The sequence below is a fragment of the Phocoena sinus genome, chromosome 16, assembly GCF_008692025.1.
Source record: "Phocoena sinus isolate mPhoSin1 chromosome 16, mPhoSin1.pri, whole genome shotgun sequence".
Classification (NCBI taxonomy): domain Eukaryota; kingdom Metazoa; phylum Chordata; class Mammalia; order Artiodactyla; family Phocoenidae; genus Phocoena; species Phocoena sinus.
In genome coordinates, this window is record NC_045778.1 from 38,041,927 (window position 1) to 38,062,138 (window position 20,212).

At 46.5% G+C, this 20,212-nt stretch overlaps 1 protein-coding gene across 6 annotated transcripts in view; it reads left to right on the forward strand.

Moving 5' to 3' along the window:
- WDFY4 (WDFY family member 4) overlaps window positions 1–20,212 on the forward strand; it is a 277,338-nt gene that overhangs the window by 100,951 nt on the left and 156,175 nt on the right. For all 6 annotated transcript variants that reach the window (XR_004346205.1, XM_032608330.1, XM_032608326.1 and 3 more), the window contains 8 exons: window positions 3,994–4,146; window positions 8,270–8,343; window positions 10,378–10,539; window positions 11,151–11,242; window positions 13,043–13,142; window positions 15,041–15,246; window positions 16,052–16,221; window positions 18,358–18,483. Coding sequence is in view for 5 of the 6 variants with exons in the window: in XM_032608330.1 (XP_032464221.1) it covers window positions 3,994–4,146; window positions 8,270–8,343; window positions 10,378–10,539; window positions 11,151–11,242; window positions 13,043–13,142; window positions 15,041–15,246; window positions 16,052–16,221; window positions 18,358–18,483 (1,083 nt within the window). In the remaining variant the exon portion in view is untranslated. The remainder of the gene's footprint in view (window positions 1–3,993; window positions 4,147–8,269; window positions 8,344–10,377; window positions 10,540–11,150; window positions 11,243–13,042; window positions 13,143–15,040; window positions 15,247–16,051; window positions 16,222–18,357; window positions 18,484–20,212) is intronic.

The following is a 20,212-nucleotide window of genomic DNA, read 5'->3' on the forward strand; positions in this document are numbered from 1 at the left end:
CTACTTCCTGTTTCATAGACAACCATCCTTCTGCTGTGTCCTCACATGGCAGAAAAGATGAAGGAGCTCTCAGGGGTCTATTTTATAAGGATACTAATCCCACTCACGAGAGCTTCATCCTTATGACCTAATCATCTCCCAAAGGCCCTGCCTCCTAATACCATCATACTGGCAATTAGGTTTCAATATATAAATTTTGAGGAGATACAGTCAGCCTACAACACTGTCTAATGAGGTAGAGAGAAAAATATTATCACGAGACAAGGACTCCCAAATAGTTTGAGTAAAGAACCCATCAGATTCAGAGATTCGTTGTACCTTTACATGTGAAGGCAGAAGAAAAAATTTTAAAACTCTTATGGCTTACAACAGAAATATTTCAAAAATTTATGTATTCAGGGAGAGAGGTAGTGGTAGACAGGTGGGAAATGACAGGTTTGAGTAAAGAAACAAGATTTTTATTATTTTTTTTTGCCTTCCGTGACTACTGCTTATAAAACAGAACCCTCATCTCTTTCTAGACACATTTTCTTGCTTTGTTTCTTCCCAATGCGCATGCCTGTTTGGCATGTTGAATATGTACTTGTTGCCATGTTTGTGGTCTGTTTTGCCCCTAAACACAAGCCCCATGAGGACAGGACTTGGTTTGCTTGTTCATTGTTGCATCCTAAGAGCACATGGTAGACAGTAAGTGTTTAGGAATGATTTTTGGAATGAATCAGTGAATGAAAACAAGGGTCTTCAATTAACTGGCTGGCTCAGGAGTGGGTTTAATCATTTTTTAGACGTTTACTCTGTATTCATCTGTTGGTTTGCTGATTGGAGAGCATAACCCTTCCTATCTGTTATTTCTATCAAACTTATTTATCATCCTCTTGTCAGACTAGGTGACATCCAACCAAGTTTTATAAGATGGATTTTCATAACATGGTAAAGATGGAGGATGGTGTTCTAGATTAACATTATGAACACTTAAGGGATCCAAGATGGGTTCCTCGACGTGGCCGGGAGGAAAGTACAATTGCAGGCAGGTGCACAGCCTAGATGGAGACGGAGGGAAGGGTCAGAGCCCTGCCACTCCAAGGAGCATGGATCTTATCTCAGAGGTGATGAGTAACCATTCATAGGCTTAGAACAGGGAAGTGGAATGAATGATGCTTTAGAATGACATTTGACACCTGTGTGGAAGATGGTTTGAAGGGTCAGGATCGGAGACTGGATAGAATCCAACATGATGTGAGACTGCATCCCGGATCTGGGGAGACTTGGAGTCTTTGTGAGCAGTCTTGGCACGTAGCATATGAAAACAGCCAGTGCTGTGCACCCAGAGTGCTGCCGACAGGAAGGTGTAAGACATTTGGGACATGCTAAGTATGAAGTGACTGTGAGACATCAAAGGTAAAATATCAGGTGGGATACCCAGCTCTGGAGTTCAGAAGGGCGTGCTTGGTGGGAGGTATAGATGTGAGAGTCATCAATAGCATCATGATGGTATTTAATCTAAGGGAATTGATGAAATAGCCAAAGAAAAGGAGTAGTGAAGAGGGCAAAGGAGGAAGCAGTGAGGAACTAACCAGGTAGAGCTTGGAAATATGATGAAAACCCAACAAGGGAGGTTGAGAGGGAATAAGGAAGGGAAAACAAAGAAATGCTTTGTCAAAGAATTTGAAAAATGAAGTGTTTTGAGAAGGTGGGCATAGTCAAACAATGCTAGATGCTGATAAATAACGCAGCAAACTAAGGACAGAGAAGTCCCTGTTGGACTTGGCACCTGGGAGTCACTAGTGACCTTTCTAAGGCAGGTGGGCAGGAAGAGGCAGCAACCAGCGGAAGGGGATTGAGAAGAGAATGTGAAGTGAGGATGTGGAGCCTGAGTGTGTTGATAATGCTTTCTGTTTTTTAATTTTTTAAAAATCTTCGGCTGTGTTGGGTCCTCGTTGCTGTGCAATGGGCTTTCTCTAGTTGTAGTGGGCGGGGGCTACTCTTTGTAGCAGTGTGAGGGCTTCTCATTGCTGTGGCTTCTCTTGTTGCAGAGCACGAGCTCTAGGCACACGAGCTTCAGTAGTTGCAGCACACCACGAGGGCTCAGTAGTTGTGGCGCTCGGGCTCTAGGGTGTTCAGGCTTCAGCAGTTGTGGCTTGCAGGCTTAGTTGCTCCACGGCCTGTGGGATCTTCCCAGACCAGAGCTCGAACCCGTGTTCCCTGCATTGGTAGGCAGATTCTTAACCACTGCACCACCAGGGAAGTCCGATAGTGCTTTCAAGAAGTTTACCTACAAAGAAGAGTAGAGAAATGGGGCCCAAACTAGAGGGATTAGGGTTCAAGGGAAGGTTATCTTTAAAAGGAGAACTACAAGGCATATTTGTCGGGAAGAAGGTGACAGAAGAGAGAAGGATGGATGAAGCTAGGAGAGAAGAGCTATCCCAAGGAGCAGGTGAGGGATGGGTCCCAGAGGCCAGGTGAATAGAAACCCTGCTGGTGACAGGAAGGAATGCAGTGCAGGCATTTGTGGATCTGATGGTGGGGACATGGGAGTGTTCACATCTGATGGGTTCTAAATTCTCAGCCGTGTACTGAGTCAGGTGGTGGAGGGGAGGGAGGCTGAAGGAGAGAGAAGAGATGAGATCATCATCTTTAGGGTGAGGAAAGACAGCTTACTAAAAAAAGAGTTGGACTGCCAGGCCAAATTGAGTACCAATTTGACATTTGACACTGTTAATGTAAAGTGAAACCAGTCAGCCTGAGTGATTTTTCTCAAGCAGCTTTCAGCCATTCTAATTATGTCCTGGTTGGGGAGTGGGGATATGCTGAAGAAGTGACTAGAACAGTCTGAAAAGATATTATTTTCTGATTACAATTGTCTCAGTCAGTTTGGGCTGCTATAACAGAATACTATAGACTGGGTGGCTTATAAACAACAGAAATTAATTTTCTTACAGTTCTGGAGACTGGGAAGTCCAAGATCAGGGTGCCAGCATGGTCAGGTTGAGTGAGGACTCCCTTCTGGATTGTAGATGGCTAACTTCTCATTGTATCCTCACATGGCAGAGTAGAGAGAGGAAGAAAGCTCCCTTGTGACTCTTATAAGGGCACTAATCCCATCTGTGAGGGCTCCACCCTCATGACCTCATCTAATGCTAATTATATCCCAAAAGACCTGTCTCCAAATACCATCATATTGGGGAATAGGGTTTCAACATGTGAATTTGGGGAGGAACAGACATTCAATTCATAACAACAAGTGAGACTTCCTAATGACACACTGGAAGAGCGTGTCTGAGGACAGGGAGAAGGGTGGACCGTGTCAGATACAGGCATAGGGAATTGAGCTGTGGATGAGCTGAGCTGAGAATCCAGATGGAGTTGATGCAAGTGGATGGTGGGTCAGCCTGACTTTTGTGTGACTGAGGTCAACAGAGACATGAGGCTAGGTGAGGTCCATCTTATCAGTATCTGAGATGAGTGTGGGCCACTGGGATCCCAGTGCCTCCAACTCGGTATGGATGCTTGCGTGTTGCCAGTTTCCCAGGGCCTGGCACAGCAGAATGGCACGTCTGTTGGCAGCAGCCTGAAGTGAAGCTGATGTAACTGGGTTCGTGGGCCGGTGGTGGCTTCCTAGTGATATAGCAACATCTGTAGGATGGGTATGAATGTAGGATTCAGTAAAGGAAAATGAGAAAAATACTCAGAAATGTAGAAAGAAACCAGGAGAAGGTGGCATTCTGGAAACGTGTAAGATTCAGGAAGGAGCCGGGGGCCCACAGTGAGAGGTGAAGCCTCAAGTACAGAAAAGCAGACACTGGTGGGGAAGCAGCCACAGAAGTTGGTATATGTTTTCCTTCTGATAACAGGGGAATGGAAGAGGTAGCACCAGAGAGCGGAATGTTTTCAGACTGGGCTGACCAGAGGTGCTGGTAGGAACAAGTGGGTAAGGGAGAAAGAGCGGTGACGATGCATTCACGAGTAAACTGCTTTGTGTTTTAACCTTTGCAGATAATGGCGTTTCTCCTGAGGAAAAAGACCTCTTTCCTAAACCATCGCATTTTTCAGCTGATCCTGTCTGTTGCTGGCACCGCAGAACTGGGCTTTGGGTCCTCTGCTATCACCAACATTGGTGTATTCCAGCACATCCTCTGCAATTTCGAGGTAAACTGGAGACTGGTCACTAGCCCTAAAGGAACAGGTGTGTGATGGTACAGAAAGCCTGGAGCTTTCTCTAAACCCAGCATGTCAGCTTCCTCGATGGTCAAGATGATAGTGAGAGAGAAAACTGACAAGACTTTGGAGTTCAGAGGCCTTGTTTAATAATTAACTCCTACCACCAGTGGGCTGTGTGGCCTCGGGCATGTCTCTTGACTTCTCTGAGTTTCAGTCTTCTCATGTGTGAAAGGGAGACCATCTCCTCTCCCTCACAGGCTGGTGTGGGAGCCAAATCAGATAGTATCTGGAAAAGGATTTTAAAAGTGTAAGCTTCCATATATAAGAAGGATTTTAAAACATACCAATTCCTTTGGATGGTGCTTTGCTGTTTATAAATGTTCCTTTAAAGGGATGAGTGAGAAATGCTGAGGGCACACCTGAGGCTGAGTGAGGAGTACTGCACAGACCTTTGGGTGGATAGATCCATTCACGAAGCATCGTTTACTGAGTGCCCACTAGGGTCGGGCACTGGTGTGTTCTGGAGACATGGTGATAACCAGAATGCAGCCCCTGCACGCAACAGTGGGGCCCAGGACACGACAGAGGTGGTGCTACAATGTGCTGGGTGCCAGTGAGGGAGGCACAGGGCGTCTGGGGAGTGGAAGGAGAGGACAGTCAGCTCAGCAGATCCGGGCTCTGGGGCTGAGTTTGACAGAATGTGTTCAATGGGGGAATATTTCAGGTGGAGTGGATGCTATTTGCTCACATGTGGGAATGAGAGCAACCATGGGGATTTGAGAGCAAGGGGCTTGGGGCACCTGTGGGGATGTTGTTGCAGGTAGAGGTGAGGCTGGAGGGGGAGGGAGAGAAGACAGCGGGGGATGGTAAGCTGCAGGGCGCACACTTTAGCCGGTACACACTGCAGTCCATGGAAGTATTTTTAAAACTGTTTATTTTAATTAAAAAATAATAAGTGCTTGTTATAGAATATTTTAAATTACAGAAAAATGGAAGAAAAACTCCTCTTTCTGAGACCCAGACGACTGTTGTTAACTTTGAATGCATCCCTTTTTTTGTACTTTCTATGCATAATATACGTATTTTTTAAAATTCATAGTCATGATCATAGTGTAGGTATTATTTCTCCCAGCTTCTTTTATGAGCTAATCTTGATACCAGAACCAAAAAAGGATAGTATGGGAAATGAAAAAGTACAGGTCAATCTTACTCATAAATAAAAGCTACAAAAAACCTAAATGAAATACTATCTAATTGGACCAGGCCAGGATGAACATCCAGACCTGGATCTGCAGATAGATGCAAGGCTTGTGGGGGAATCCAGCAAGGCCTGCGATACGGGCTTCCTGTGCACAACGGGGAAGCAGATATGCACAAATGGCTTTACCACCCTGGTAAACAAGACAGCATGCCTTGGCAGCACTGCTGCCCCTTCCAAAATGCTGTGGCCGTGCTCAGGCAGCTTGGTTCCATGATATCGTTGCCATCAGCCTAGCCCAGGAATGACCCATGCAGGAACCCACAATGCTCCCACTGCCTGTTCCTGGAACCACCATGGGCACCACCCGTCCCCTCCCTGAATAAACTTACCCCTCAGCTGAGCCAGTGCTTTTTCACTGGGGTTAAGAAAATAGGCAACCAATAAAAACAAGCAAAAAGATGCTAAAAACCCACACTAAAACAAAATGAAATGAAATAAAATTTTTAAAATATTGGGAGGAGAGACTTTCAAAAAGAAGAAGAGTTTCCCCAGTGTCTGCCTACATCAGGTGAAGTAAGGGCAGGGCTGTGTGGGTTGTGTTTAGAGGTCACTGACGGGCCCAGTGAAGAGTAAATGGTGGGGTCAGACATGAGGTGAAGAGCGGGGAGGAGGCAGGAAGGAGACAGTCACTGGGCTTTTCAAGAAGAAAAAGAGAGAGAAGAAAATAGAAGGAGAAGCGTTTCAGAACTTAGATGGGAGACTTGAGCAGTGAAAAGGGGGTGGTTAAAATACCAGTGTGAGAATCAAACTGACAGGACAAGTCCTTCAAGGAAAGGGAGGGTTTGGAGACCAGAGAGTGGGTTACAGGAGAAGGCGCGTGATCCTTGATGCCGGGTGTGCAGCCGGGAGGGACAGGAAGTTGAGAAGCTGCAAGGGACAGGAAGTCGAAGTCACGCATGTCTTAGGCTTGTGGTCTCAGAAAAGGCCACCTCTTTCTGAGAGTGAGGTGGTCCCAGGAGTGGGGAGAGAACAGAATTTGATATTCGAACAAACTTAAGCCAGACATCTCGATGCAGTCTTTCGTACAGGGGTTATGTGACACAGGATGACAACCGCAGGATTCAATTATGCATGTTTCCCAAAATTCAGACAGTTGGTATTATATAAAATAATTTCTAAAACAGCTAGGCAGCCTCAAATGTGCTGTGGCAACTTCTTATTGTTCTAAAGCTCTGGAAAAGGGAACGGGGGGAGGGGTATTGTTTCGTGGGAAGGGTAAGGGGTACCACAGGGTTCCTGTCTTACTTTCTCAGCTCTTCCAGCTCCCGACACAGAGCATGCTGTATCATTTGCTCATGATTGCCTTCGTGAATGAATGAATGAATTCCAAGTATGCAAAGCTCTTGGCACCCTCTCGAGTATGTTGGGATGCCATGTCTGGCTACGCCTACCTTCCTGGGAGCTACATCGATCCACACCAGCTCTCTTAAATGGCAGCTGCCCCACCTCTGTGTGTACTCGGCAGTGGCTGTGCTTACAGGAGCTGGAAATCTGTCAGCCTGTTTCTGGCTTAAGAGAAATGCACTTATCTTACTTTGGTTTACTTTGCATTCACTCCTTTAAAAAATGTAATGGATCCTTATTAAGTGCCCACTACATGGCATGTGTAATGCTGGGCCCTGGGGATTGGGGAGGAACATTCTCTGCCTTCCTGATAAACTTATGTCCACTGAGACTCTTCTGTTTTCCCCAGTAAGTAAAAGGATGGAGCCATGGCCACCGGCTTGGTTCAAGTGAGGTTGATTATTGACCCTCTGGGTCACTGTCTGCAGGAGATGCCTGTAGGGGAACACAGAGAGGAGGCAAGAGGGTGGGCTTCATGGTCAGACTGACCAGGCTTTGAAGCCATCTCCGCCAGTTAAAAACCGTGGGGCGCCAGACAAGTTACTCAGTCTCTCTGAGCCTCACTGTTCTTACCTACTAAACGCAGGTAATGGTATCGTTTTAGGACTTTGTATGATGCTTCTTGCCTCAAGCAAATGGTATCATTTGTAAGTGTGAGCTCTTTTTGCTGCTATATGAGTGCACTCTTATAATCCTACATCTGAACCATATAGATTCTGGGCCTTAGGAAACGCCAGCATTTAGATGAGAAATAGTAGAGCTCTCTAAAGGGAAGTAGAAATGAGGCATGAAGGCACACCATCACCTCTGCCCCAGAAGGATGGGGAGCAGCTGCATTTTGTTTACAATGAAGAAAGCAACCCCAGTGATAAAGTTCACTCTCAGAATCTCAGTGCATTTCACACCTGCATGTCACTCACAATTCTGTTTACAGGAGATGGGAACATGGGCTGTGCTGCAGGTTCTATAGATAGGGGAACTGAAGAAACTGCATGCACAAGTTGCTACAGCATAAAACCTGAGAGGTGGGACTCAGCTTCTAATTCCAGTCCTATCACTTGCGGGTGGTGAGGTACCTGTCACTCAGTGGTCTGTCTCAGCCTGTCTTCTCACATCTCTGAATTGGGAGCACTGGTATTTGCCTTGTAGGATCCAATGAAAATGAGATGTTGTTTGGTGTGTGGACACAACAGGTTGCAGGGCCCCAGGGTGGGACACACGTAGGAGATGGTTAGTGCAGGTGTCCTTGGTTAGAATCTAGACCCACAGTAAAGCTCCAGAGAGCAGCAGAGATGGGGATGATAGGAATGGTGTTTACACTTGCCCCGGGGGCAGGTGCCCTCTACTTTCTAGCTGTCAGGAAAGCTAGTCTGATTCCAGAGCTGGTAAGCTGTGTTAGTGATTCCACGTCAAAGGAGACCATGCCCAGCACCGTACCTGCTCACGCTGCCTGGAAACCCTTCTCTCCACACACCTTGGTTTCACTGTGTTTGTTCTGTCTTCTAGCTCTGGATGAATGCTGCGGACAACTTGGAGCTCTCCCTCTTTTCCCATCTTGTGGAAATCCTTCAATCACCAAGGTAAGCTGGGCTTTGGCAGCCTGGGGGTACAGTCAAAGGCTTCATGCCAAGAACAGGGACTGAGAGGACAGGACAGCCGGTGGTTCAGCAACCACGGCCTTCCCCCATCCCAGAGCACTGGGTCCCCTGGTGGTAGCATGTCTGTCTTAGTCTGCACAGCTGCTGTAATGAGAATACCGTAGACTGGGTAGCTTACAAATCACAGAAATTTATTTCTCGCAGTTCTGAAGGCTGGAAGTCTAAGGTCAAGGCTCTGGCAGATTGAGTGTCTGGTGGGGACCTACTTCCTGGTTCATAGTTGCTGTCTTCTCACTACAACCTCACATGGCAGGAGGGGTGAGGGAACTCTCTGGGGTGTCTTTTATGAGGGTGCTAGTCCCATTCATGAGGGCTCCACTCTCATAACCTAAGCATCTCTCAAAAGCCCCACCTCCAAATACCATCACACTGAGTGTCACTTTTTGAATTAGTCAGGGCTCTTTTGATTGCAAGTGGCAGAAATACAGCTCAAACCAACTTAAGGAAGGAAGAAAGGGAGGGAAAAAAGGAAGGTGGAGAAAGGGGAAATTTATTGGCTCATACAGTTGACCGAGGCAGAGCTTCACATGTTGTCTGGGTGATGCTCAGATTACTTTAGCTGAGATCTGTCCCTAGTCTCATCTCTGCTTTCTTCTGTGCTAACTTCTGTCTGGCTGGGCATCCTCACAGCATGTCCTCTGCCCAGCACAGTCGGCAGACAGGGCTTCTTTTTCACTCAATAGTCCTAGCAATAGGATGGAGTCTCACGGGGCCATCTCGGGTCATGTGGCCAGGCAGCATGACTTCCCCTCTGGAGCGGATGGAGGGGAGTTAGGAAGAGGTAATTCCCAAGGAGAACCAGGGATGAGAATATGGGAGAAGGGAGGCAGGGGTGCCAGCCTATCAATCCACCTCCTTCCTCACAAATAAAGCTGTTCACACACACCCCCACCTGCCTCCTCACGTGTCAGCTCTTCTGGAGATCATTAGGACCTCGGTGTTTTGAATGTATTTGCAGCCATCTTTTCATGCAGCCGTTCATGATGGCCTATCTATTATAAACCCACTCCATTCCATACCAGTTCTTAGTGCTAGAAGTTCAGAGAAGGACAAGACATAGCCCTGTGGTGGAGGAATACAGAAGAGCAGGCTACTCAGTGCTGTGATTCGAAAGAGCACAAAGGACAGTGGGGTCTCATAGGTGATGAATGCACATCTTCCCATTGAGCCCATGAGAGCAAGTCACACGCAGGACTGCGCTGGTTCTGCCTCTTTTGTGTATCAGCGATGTGGCACTCGGCAGAATTCAACACAGTAGTACTGAAAAGACAGTTCAAGAAGGAGCAGTCCACCCAGATTCATTCTCCTCCACCTTTATTTTCTTTCTCACTTTCCACTTTCTTTCTGTACCTGTTGTTTTCTAAGAGACGGACACTCACCCTGGAAGCTGTTTTCTTCGGGGGAGTAGAATTTACTGGAAATTGTATTTGCGATTATCCTAAGGAGGGAGTGCGGAGGCTTGAATTCTGTCTCTCTCCCCCTTTGACTCTCAACGGCGTGTTCATCCACTCTGTGGTTTGGGGTGGGCAGGAAGACGCACACCCAGATGGGCTCGCAGAGACCCACGCTCCGGCTATTGGGAAGTGCTCCATGGTCACACTCCAGTCTGCTCTCTTTGTTCTGAGTTTTCTGAAACCAGCATTAGTTTTCCCTGAGGCTTGGAATTTAAAAGTCAATAGCTGGGGTTGTCTTTGAAGGCAGTTTTCAGGGGTGGGGGCGTGAGGGGGTGGAGGGGTGGAAGGGCACCGGAAGGCTCATCTCCAAGCGGAGCGACTCTGGCACTGGGCAGACACGTATTCGATGGGTGTCTGACAGCATTTTGACGAGTTGCCAAGAGCGCATCGGAGTCAGAGGGCCACGGAGCAAGCCCAGCCTGTGGAACCTTTTTAGCAGAAGCATAGCAAATTTGGTTCATTCCAGTAAAAGCTTTTACTGCCTCTCTCCTGGGCTCGCCAGGGAAGGACCCCGGAATGCTGAAGTTGCTCACCAGGCGCGGCTTATTCCCAAGCTCGTCTTCCTCTTCAACGAGCCAGGCCTCGCCCCCTCCAAGATATCCACCATCATTGCCATCCTGGGCTGTCAGCTGAGGGGCCACTTCAGCCTCCAGGACTTGCACAGGTACTGCGCCAGGTCCCCAGGGGGAAGGGCAGAGCCTCGGGGCTGTTTAATGAGGGAACGTAGGCGCCAGCTCTCCCCTGACCATGCTCAGCCCAGCAGCACTGCCCCTTCAATGCAGCAGCAGGTTCTATTTCCTTGGAACCTCCTAGGAGTTTCTCTGTTCAGGGCGGAGAGCTGAAAAAAGGGGTGGGTCTGCTAGACTCCCCAGCAGGGCTGTGTGTTCACTGCTCCCTGGTGCGCGGACACACCTCGTGTGCCAAGAACTCCAGAAATTCCGTGAGCACAGGCATCCTCACCGACCAACAGCCCAACATGCCTGCCTTTTGCAGACTTCCCAAAGGATAGTGCCCTCTGGCAGGACATTTCACCTTTTCTGTCCTCATCACTGTTCGTTCTGTTGAGCTGGCAGAGCCAGAGCTCGCTGCTCTGACGAATCCTGACAGATCTGAGAAGTCTTTGGAAATATCACATTGACCACAGAATAACACGATTCCCCTCAAACCCTCCCTTGAAGCCGCATTTAGGTGGATCACTGTAGAAAACCTTCACGTGTGTTTAGGAGACAGGGGCTGAGCCCACATTTGAGCGTGTCCTTCTCTTTCTGTCTTAAGAATCGGGCTGTTTGTTGTGTACACCCTCAAGCCTTCATCGGTGAACGAGAGGCAGATCTGCGTGGATGGAGCCCCGGACCCCTCCGTGCCTGGTGAGAAGACCTTTCCCAGACGCCAGCCTGAAGGCAGCAAGACAACCCCCATGACGGCCCTGAGAGGAACACGCTGTGGGGCCATTGTGCATGCAAGGCTGAGAGGGAGGAGGGGGAAGGCACCCACAGCCGAGCTGTTGTTCCCACACGGTGGCTTATGAGGTCACAGCTCTATGATTATGGTCACGAATAAACGCAAATTGTATGTGCTTCCTTCACAACCTGGAATGGCTTCCAAGGCCTCCAGGATAATGCTCAGTTCCCTGTAGACTGGCAGGTGGGAGCCTTCATGCCCCAGCCCTTGCCTTGCTCTCCTGATGAGCCCCAGCTTCAACACTCTGAAGCACGTACACGTCCTAATGTGTGACGGTCCGCCCGTCCATCCATGCTCTGCAGGTGCTGTTCGCTCTGCAGGAATGCCTCCCTTGCCCCGCCCCCACCCCATCTCACCCTGCTAGACTAGCCGTTCCCAGTCCCACAAGCCAGGTTAAGTCATCTCTTCTTTGCTTCTAGAGCCCTTGCGTTTAATCTCATGCAAAGGTCTGTGATTTGTTTCTTTGAGTCTCTCTCTCCCTAACCAGACTCAGAACTGCAGCTACATCGTGTTCCAAATTCCCTCTGCTAGGGCAAATGTGAGGGGGACAACTACTGACTGCTTTGCCCTGGGCCCTCTGGATCTGCTGTGTCCAAGACGGGAGCCTCTAGCTGCACATGGCCATTTAAATTTAAATTCTAATTAGTCGAAATGAAATGCAATTAAAATTCAGTTCATCAGTCACACTAGCCTTGTCCCAAGTGCTTGATAACCACGTGAGGCCAGTGGTTACTGCATTGGACAGGACAGATAGAGAACACTTTTACCGCAAAAGATTCTCTTAGATAGTGTTACTCAATCCAGATAAATTATCTCTTATCCTTAGATCAAGCCTGAAAAGTAGGAATTATTATTCCCATTTTACAGATGAGAAAACGGAGGCTCAGAGAGATTAGGACCTTAATGAGAGATGGGGCCAGAATCCAAATAGAGGGGACTCTGACTCCGGTTCTCCAAGCTGCCTCCTCAGTCCTATTTCTACAGCATGGCGGGTGTGCCCTAAACTGGTGGTAAAATAACTGGCTAACCAAGGGGTAAAATGAATGGATGATGAGACAACAGTGTACTGTTTCGTCAACCCTTCTTCTCATAGGGACTCCATGCTAAAACTTTGATCTCACGAAACATCTTCTATTAAGACAATATTTACATGGCCTTCAGGGTTATAATAACACTTCAGAAGTCAAGTTTCTTCTTCCGTTGGAACCATATACCTCTTCTTACAATTCAAGCTCTAATTTTAGTGCAACATAGACATGCCGAAGGTCTAGCCTAGAAACAGATTGAGAGCAGGAACTCAGATCAAGGATCACAATCTTCACTTCTTTGCCCCCAGTGCCTTGCATAATGCCCAGCATGTAGTAGGTGCCCAGGAAGTGTTGCAGCCTATGATAATTTAAAAAATTCCTCTGCTGGAAGGAGAATTTGACCTTATCATTTTTAGGATTTTTTTTTTTTTTTGGTGAGGAGTGGTGATTGGGGAGCATCAGAAACATCTCTAGTTAAAGGGAACTTTAGGAACATTTCCTGAAATTCTTTTTAAGCATTGCATGGAAATCTAGAACTGAAAGCCAAAATTTCAAGTCCCATCCATGTCTCAACTCCTGGGAGAACTAAGCATTTGGTGAATACGATTGCTTACTGCAGCAAATACTATGTCTCTTTACATCTGTTTTTTTCTCAAATCTGAATTTTCTTTTTTGTAGCTGGAAGTCAAACATCTGGAAAGACAATCTGGCTCAGAAACCAGTTGCTGGAGATGCTGCTCAGTGTAATATCTTCTTCCCGACTTCATCTGTCCTCTGAGTAAGTAGCTCCAGAAAGAGTGATTTGGCATGAGGCTGCTTCATACAGAGTGCATATTAAAACCTTTTCTTAATGCAACGTTTAGCATCTCTGAGTTGGTTTTCTGCACTAGTCAGAAAGAAAATTATATTTTCTCCACCCAATAAAGCAGACCTTGCCCTAAGATATTCTGATGCAAATGTTAAATGGGCATGAGTAACTCAAAACAGATTTGGTGTAATTACAATAAACGCTTTTTGTCACCATTGCTCTAGTGTCATTGTTTTGGCAGTTGTGATAATTACCGATTTTGATGTCCTATACTTGGCAGACAATAGAATGGAGAAACGGTTAGCCTAAATAACATCTATCAAGGAAAAGGTTTGCCAAATTCTTCTGCTATTTACTGTCATTTAGTTATTTTTCCAAGTTGGAAAAAGAAGTATCTGCCTTCAATTAACTTTCAAAAACAAAGTGTAATCATAAAATTCCATTAACTCTCTCCAACTGCCTGCTTTATCTGAGCTCTGGAGTCATTAATTCAAGAACTATTTGCTGAGTACCTCCTGTGTGCCAGACGCCATTCCTCCCTCTGAAAACGCAGTGCTGAGTAGGAAAGTCTGGATCCTTATTACTCTCACTGAGTTGACATTTTAGTGTGTGTGTGTGTTTGGGGCAGGGAAGAATCAGGGTGGGGAGTTACCCCTCAGTAAAACGGCCTTTCAGATAGCGCTTAAAAAGTCTTTACATGTCTAGAATCAAAGCGTGGTAGAACTGGAAGATGCCTTTTCACTTTTTTGAAAAGGAATGTAGTGTAGTGCTTAAGCACGTGACAGCTAGACCTCCTGGGTTCAAATCCCAGCTCTGTCCCCCAGGCACCTCGGGGAGGTTACCTAAGCCTGCCCTCTATGCCTCTCTTCTAGTCACCTTTATGAGGATTAAGATAGTAGCTGCCATAGATGGAAATTAATATGTGGATAGCTCCGAACATGGTGCTTGGGATACTATAAATACTCCATCAGCTAACCACCATCACCATCACCACCACCATTCTCATTACCATCATCATCACTACCACCAACATCCTCCTCCTCCTCATCATCATAATGAAGGAAGATGACCAGAGCTCATCAAGAGCTCTGCCAAAGCCATCCAGTTAGCAAACGGAGACATGACTAGAAGAGAAGATGGTCTCTTGACTCCTAGTCCTAGTGGCCACGCCCTCACCATGCCTCATCCGGCAGCACTTGCTGAGAACACTGCCCAGCCAGGATGGATCCCTCCCTGGCTCGCACGGGGCTGAGGCCTTTGCTGAACCACTGCCCCTGAGGATTGGCTTCCCATCTCCCTGCCCTCCCTTTCCCTCTAGCAAGTCTGTACTCTCTACACTCATCGTTTCAAAATTCATTTTTGAAAGTGACGGTTAAACATGTATTTTTTTTGTCTAAGCCAATAAAGGTGCATAAATATTGGACTATTCCATTTAGATTAGTTTTGAACAGTGTGTTTAAAAAGGGAGTTCAGTAACTGTTATGTGTTTTATGTGACTGCATTGATGTAATTAGATGGGTGGCCATTCAGACACTGTGTAGGCAGGAATATTAGTGAGTAGGGCTATCAAAGGGCCTGCATATTTTTACATCTCTTGGTACATAGTTTCCAACTGCTTTCAAAAGCTTTGGCCAACTTACACTTCAGCCATTAATAGGCAAATTCATCTATTTCACAGCAACCTTGCCAGCATTTTATTTTACCGATCTTTTAAAATGTACTTTGCTAAGTGATATCCAGATATTAAACTTAACTCGCCTTTTCTAGGTGACTAGTGAAGCTGAACGTTATTTGAATTTTCTGGACATGTCCTTTGCTTATGGGCTGAGAGGTAATTTTAGCATTTATTGACCCCCTTCCCCCCGCAGGGCAAAGGAAGAGATGTTTCTGCGCCTGGGGCCCGATTGGTTCCTGCTATTCGTGCAGGGCCATGTGCACCCCAGCACAGTGGTGCTGGGATTGAAGCTGCTGCTGCACTTTTTGTCAAACCCCTCCCTCCGTGGGCGATTTAAAGATGGCCTGTCTGTGGGGTCCTGGGTGGAACGCAGCTCCGAGGGCGTGGACATCATGATGGGTGAGTGTGTGGTCATCTCCAGGAGGCAGGGTGCCTCTTGTGGTCTGTGAGTGAGGACCTGCCAGGACTTGCTTGGGGCTTTCACAGCTCTGTGCCGTAGGATCACCTTGACCCTGACCCCTTCCCTCCCATCAGCCCCAGCCCCCTCTGACTTCCTTTTTAGGATCCCACCATGGCCTCACTGCTCTTCAGATGCTGGGGATTTCTTCCCATTCCTCAAAGCCTCCTTAGCTCTTTCCCTCTTCCTGGGATGCTTCCCCCACCCTCAGTACCAGCATGGCTCTCCTGTTTGATGGGGATTCATCCTTCAGCTCTTGATTCAAATGTTACTTCCTCTAGGAGAGGAGGAGAGTCCCGTACGGATTAGGGCACCTCTGTTACACGCTCTCTTCTTTTTTTTTTTATAGTGCTTATCATCGTTTATACATATTTATTTAGGTATTTAATTCTGTAAAGTCTGTCCCTCCCACCACATTGTAAGTAGTTGATAAAGGCCTGGGGTTCTGTATATTTTGTCAAAACACTATGTTCTTATTGCATAATGCAAAGAGGTCTTATTGCCTCTAAGGTGGTAGGCACCAAATAAGCATCTGGTTTTGAACGAATGAATGAGCATGTCAGGAATAGGAAAAGTTCTTGTTGAGCACTTTCTTGTGCTCCAGTATGTATGACATATATTTCCATCTGGCATCTCGGTGGGATGGGTGGGTGGTAGGGGATTCCTTTCTGCGTCCAGTTCTCACCTTGACCAGAAGCAACAGCAGTTTTTCTCAATTGGATTCTGTGCCCCTCTCCCTGATGATAGATAACCTGAAGAGCCACCCTCCCACGCCTGACCAGAGCCCCTGCCTGCTTCCTGGGTTCCAAGTCTTGAGTGACTTTCTGGCCCACCATGTTCATATTCCGGAAGTCTACCTCATCGTGTCCACCTTCTTCCTACAAACACCACTTACAGAGCTGATGGACGGGCCCAAAGTAGGTTCTTGGGGTTCCTGGGATGGAGTGACACACTTGGCTTTCTGATTCTGTATGACCAAGGCAGATCCCTAATACTCCCCGCCTTCCTCCATGTTTTCCAGCTTTCGTCCTGACCCACTTCCTTCCCTAGCAGTCCCCACCCCTGGCTAGCTTTTCAAATACCCTTCACTTCTTCAGCCTCTGCCTCTCATGTCCCTCCCAGCAGGTCTCTGTTTTTATCAGTTCCTCTTTGAAGTCTTTCTCCTTCTGGGCACAGCTAGAGAAATCACACGATGGCGGGGGCAACACGAGGAGGTGAATTTCTCCCATAACAGACATAGAGCCTCAGTTTATGTCCTCCAAAGAAACATGTCCCTTTACCTTAGTAATGCCCCTGCTATTCCCCTGCGCTCTAGCGTGACCCTTACATGCCCAAGCCTTCTGGCCCGCAGACACCCTTTGCTCAGATGACTTATGTCATGGTAGGAGTAGAAGCCCCCATGAAGGGGGCACTGCCTCAGGACCCCACCCTCCACCACTTGTATATTCCATGACCCTCTTTATCACCTTCTCTCCACTGTTGCTGGAAGAGCAGCTTTTCAGGGCTGGTCTGGATTCCTTCCACTCCTTTCCCGAGTGACCTCACCCCTTATTATCCCTTCTTCTATATTTTCGGCATCTCTTTCTACTGACTCTTGCCTCATAGACCATAAGTATGATAAATTATGTCCCACCTAAAACCAGAAGCTGCCCCCTTGACTCACACTCTTGACCAGCTCCTGTCCTGTTTATCCCTCTCCTATTTTTCCTTGGCCAATTTTCTCCAAAGAGGAGTCTACACTCACTGTATATACCTTCTCACCAGCCTCTCGTTCACTAACTCACCGACCTGAACCAAATCCAAGGCTTCACTGGCTCCTGTTCCTGTGGGATCACGTTCAGAGTCCCCCAGCCAGCATCAAGACCCTTCCTGATTGGATGTCTCACTTGTCTCCCCAGCCCAGCTTCGTTTCTCGATGGCCCTTTGTGCTGTGACCCTCCTGAGTCATCTCCCCAGTAAGACCAGCTGCTTTGTCCTTGCCTGCCCTGGGCCTTTAACGAGCCCTTTCTCCCGCCATCACCTGCCTGGAAAGGTGTCTTCCCTCAATTCTCAGCTCAGATGCCACCTCCTGCTTAGACTCCCTAGACAACAGGAACCATTCCTCTTTGGGCCTCACCATGCATTCACCTTTGCCTTATATGGCACCAGCACATTTACATCTGCTTCTCTTCTTAGATACTGAGCACCTCAAAAATAGACCCCACCTCTTACTCACCTTCCTGGGCACCTGACAGACAGACTCAGAAATTGTTTTTTGGTCTTGATAGAGTTGAGTTAAACTGCACTGAATTGACATGGGTGGAGGGGCACCTCTTTGCAAACAGAGGGCTAAAAAATTCACCTCTCGTACACCCTTATATTTGACCTATCTCAATCTTGATATATGCTAATAGTACTAGAGATCACACTTCAAAATAAAGTTCTTAATATGCTGTGCTAAGTTAATCAAAACCCTATATTTTTTATTTTTCCAAGACTGTATTGCAGGAAACAAACATTTGCTGAATGTTAGGACCCGTGATAGATGTTTTACATATTTTATTTTCCTTGATATTTATAACAATCCCATGGGGCAGATAATGTAATTTTCATTACACAGAGAAGGAAACTGAACTGCCAAGAGGCTGAATAGCTTGTGTAAGCCCAGTTTTTAAAGAGGCAAAGTCAGATCATCGTGCTTGTCAACCCCATGTTCTCTCTGTTGCACTCTGCAGTTGCCCTAAAGCCTTTGAATTTGTCACATTTTCTGTAATCTCATTTATAAAAATTCATTAAAATTGACTGGGAGATTGAGTATTTGTGATGTCAGACCAAAAGAACTAAATTTCGATACAAGTTGCTGGTGGGTCTCCAGCACCATCTTGGAAGTGTGCATTTCCCTTATACCCCGTTAGTGGGCTGAAGCTCCCTGAATGGGCCAGCCACCTGGGCTGTTACTGTGCTGTTTTGCCTTTCCCGCTGGGGCCCCTGGGAAATGCCGTGTGCTGGCTGGAAAGCCGATCCCCTTGCTGTGTAGCCACAGGTCTCTTTACATCGCTTGCCTCCTTTTTCAGGACAGCCTGGATGCCATGCTTCAGTGGCTCTTGCATAAGCACCACAGGGAAGAAGTCCTCCGGGCTGGGCTGTGCACTGAAGGTGCCCTGCTGCTCCTGGAGATGCTGAAAGCCACCATGAGCCAGGTGAGACCCATTCCCCACACGCCGAGAGGGGGTTCTGACGGGAAGACAAGCTCAGAAAAGTCAACCTTGATTTTTCCCAGCAGCTTCCCAGTAGTGCTGATAATTTGCAGGTATTATTCAGAAATCTTGATAGAAGAGGCAAGGTGATAACTTAGGTGCTCAATGGGAAGCCCAACCTAATTGTCCCCAGTGGAGTTTATGGGCTCTTGCCAGAAGACATCTGTTTTCCATTTGTTTAAACATTTGACTTTCTTCACTGGGAGATTTAATGACTCCAGTCAAAGGGAACATTTCTGAGCAACTGCTTTAAATCGGGAGCTTCAGGGACCCTGTGGAGGGGGAAAAGGGGTCTCTGCCCTCAAGGAGCTCACCTCTACCAGGACAGGTGGGCCTCTCGAGTGAGGGGCTCATGAGGTAGAGAGACCTGTCTTAGAGAAGACAGATGCCCGCCTGCTACAGACATGACATGGAGAGCCTTTGATTCAGGCCTTCAAGGTCCACCTTGAAGGTGGGTGGAGAGGTTATTTTAGACCTGGAGGCAAAGGCCATGTGGCCTGTGAGCAGGAGTAATTGAGAGCCAGGTAACAAGAATACCCATGAGAGGCTGAAAAATTCTGGCTTCATTCTATAGACTCTAAAGGCAACTGGAGGTTTGAGATATGTGGGGAAACCTACTTGCTTCTGTAAAATGATGCATGATTACCTTTAAAATTTAAGTAAGAAAAAGAGTAGAAAGTAAAAATGACCTGAAATCACTCTCATCCAGAGGTAACCACTCTGAACTTTAGTGGAATATCCTTGCAGACACCTCTCTAAGAGTATACCATATCCTTAGAGGATCAGACCATATAAATTCCCTTTGCCTTTTTTTCTCAACATTTTGTTGGGAATCATCTATATTTGAAGGTGGAAATTTTTGTTGTTTCTTGGAATGTTCATTGTTATCAAAAGACTGTAATGAACTTTCTCGAGCAGACATCTTTTCCCTCTAGTTTGATGACCTCCTTAGTGTAAATTCCAGGATGTGGAATAGTGGGTCAAGGTGTACTTCATGCATTCTTTTTCTCAGGAAGGTTGCAGTAGACATTATATGTGGACATTCCTCCTAACACACATTCCACCGTCCTCTATAGATGGGCTTGGCCCAGTCCACACAGACTCAATGACATGGCCAAACTGATGAAGATTTCATAGTTGAGTTCTTTTGCATTTATTATCACTGAAATTGATAGCATTTTCATATGCTTATTAACCATATCTCTTTATTTTACTGTGAATTGCATGTTTCACCTTTTGCCAACTTTTCTGTGTGTGTGTTGATAATGCTTGGAAAGTATAGATCAAACTTTTTGCTCTTTTGAAAAACAGGAATGTACTTAATTTTTATTAAATACTCTTTTAGCATATAATTAGATGATCAGATGGGTTTTTCTTTTAAACATTTACCTCTGATGAATTATATCAATAGATTTCCTTGCATTCTTGCAAAGATCTCACTTTATCACTCTGTTCTTATTCATTTAGCATACTTCCTTATTCTGCTTGTAAATATTTAATTTATGATTTTGCATTCATATTTATAAGTGATATTATGTTGTGGTTTTCTTTATGTTATATGTTGTCAAGTTTTGATGTCGGCATTATGCTAGTTTTACTAAAAAAAGACTTCTCTCCTTTCTTTTTATTCAAGGTGATGTTAAATCCATGACTCATACTATTTAAATTGTTC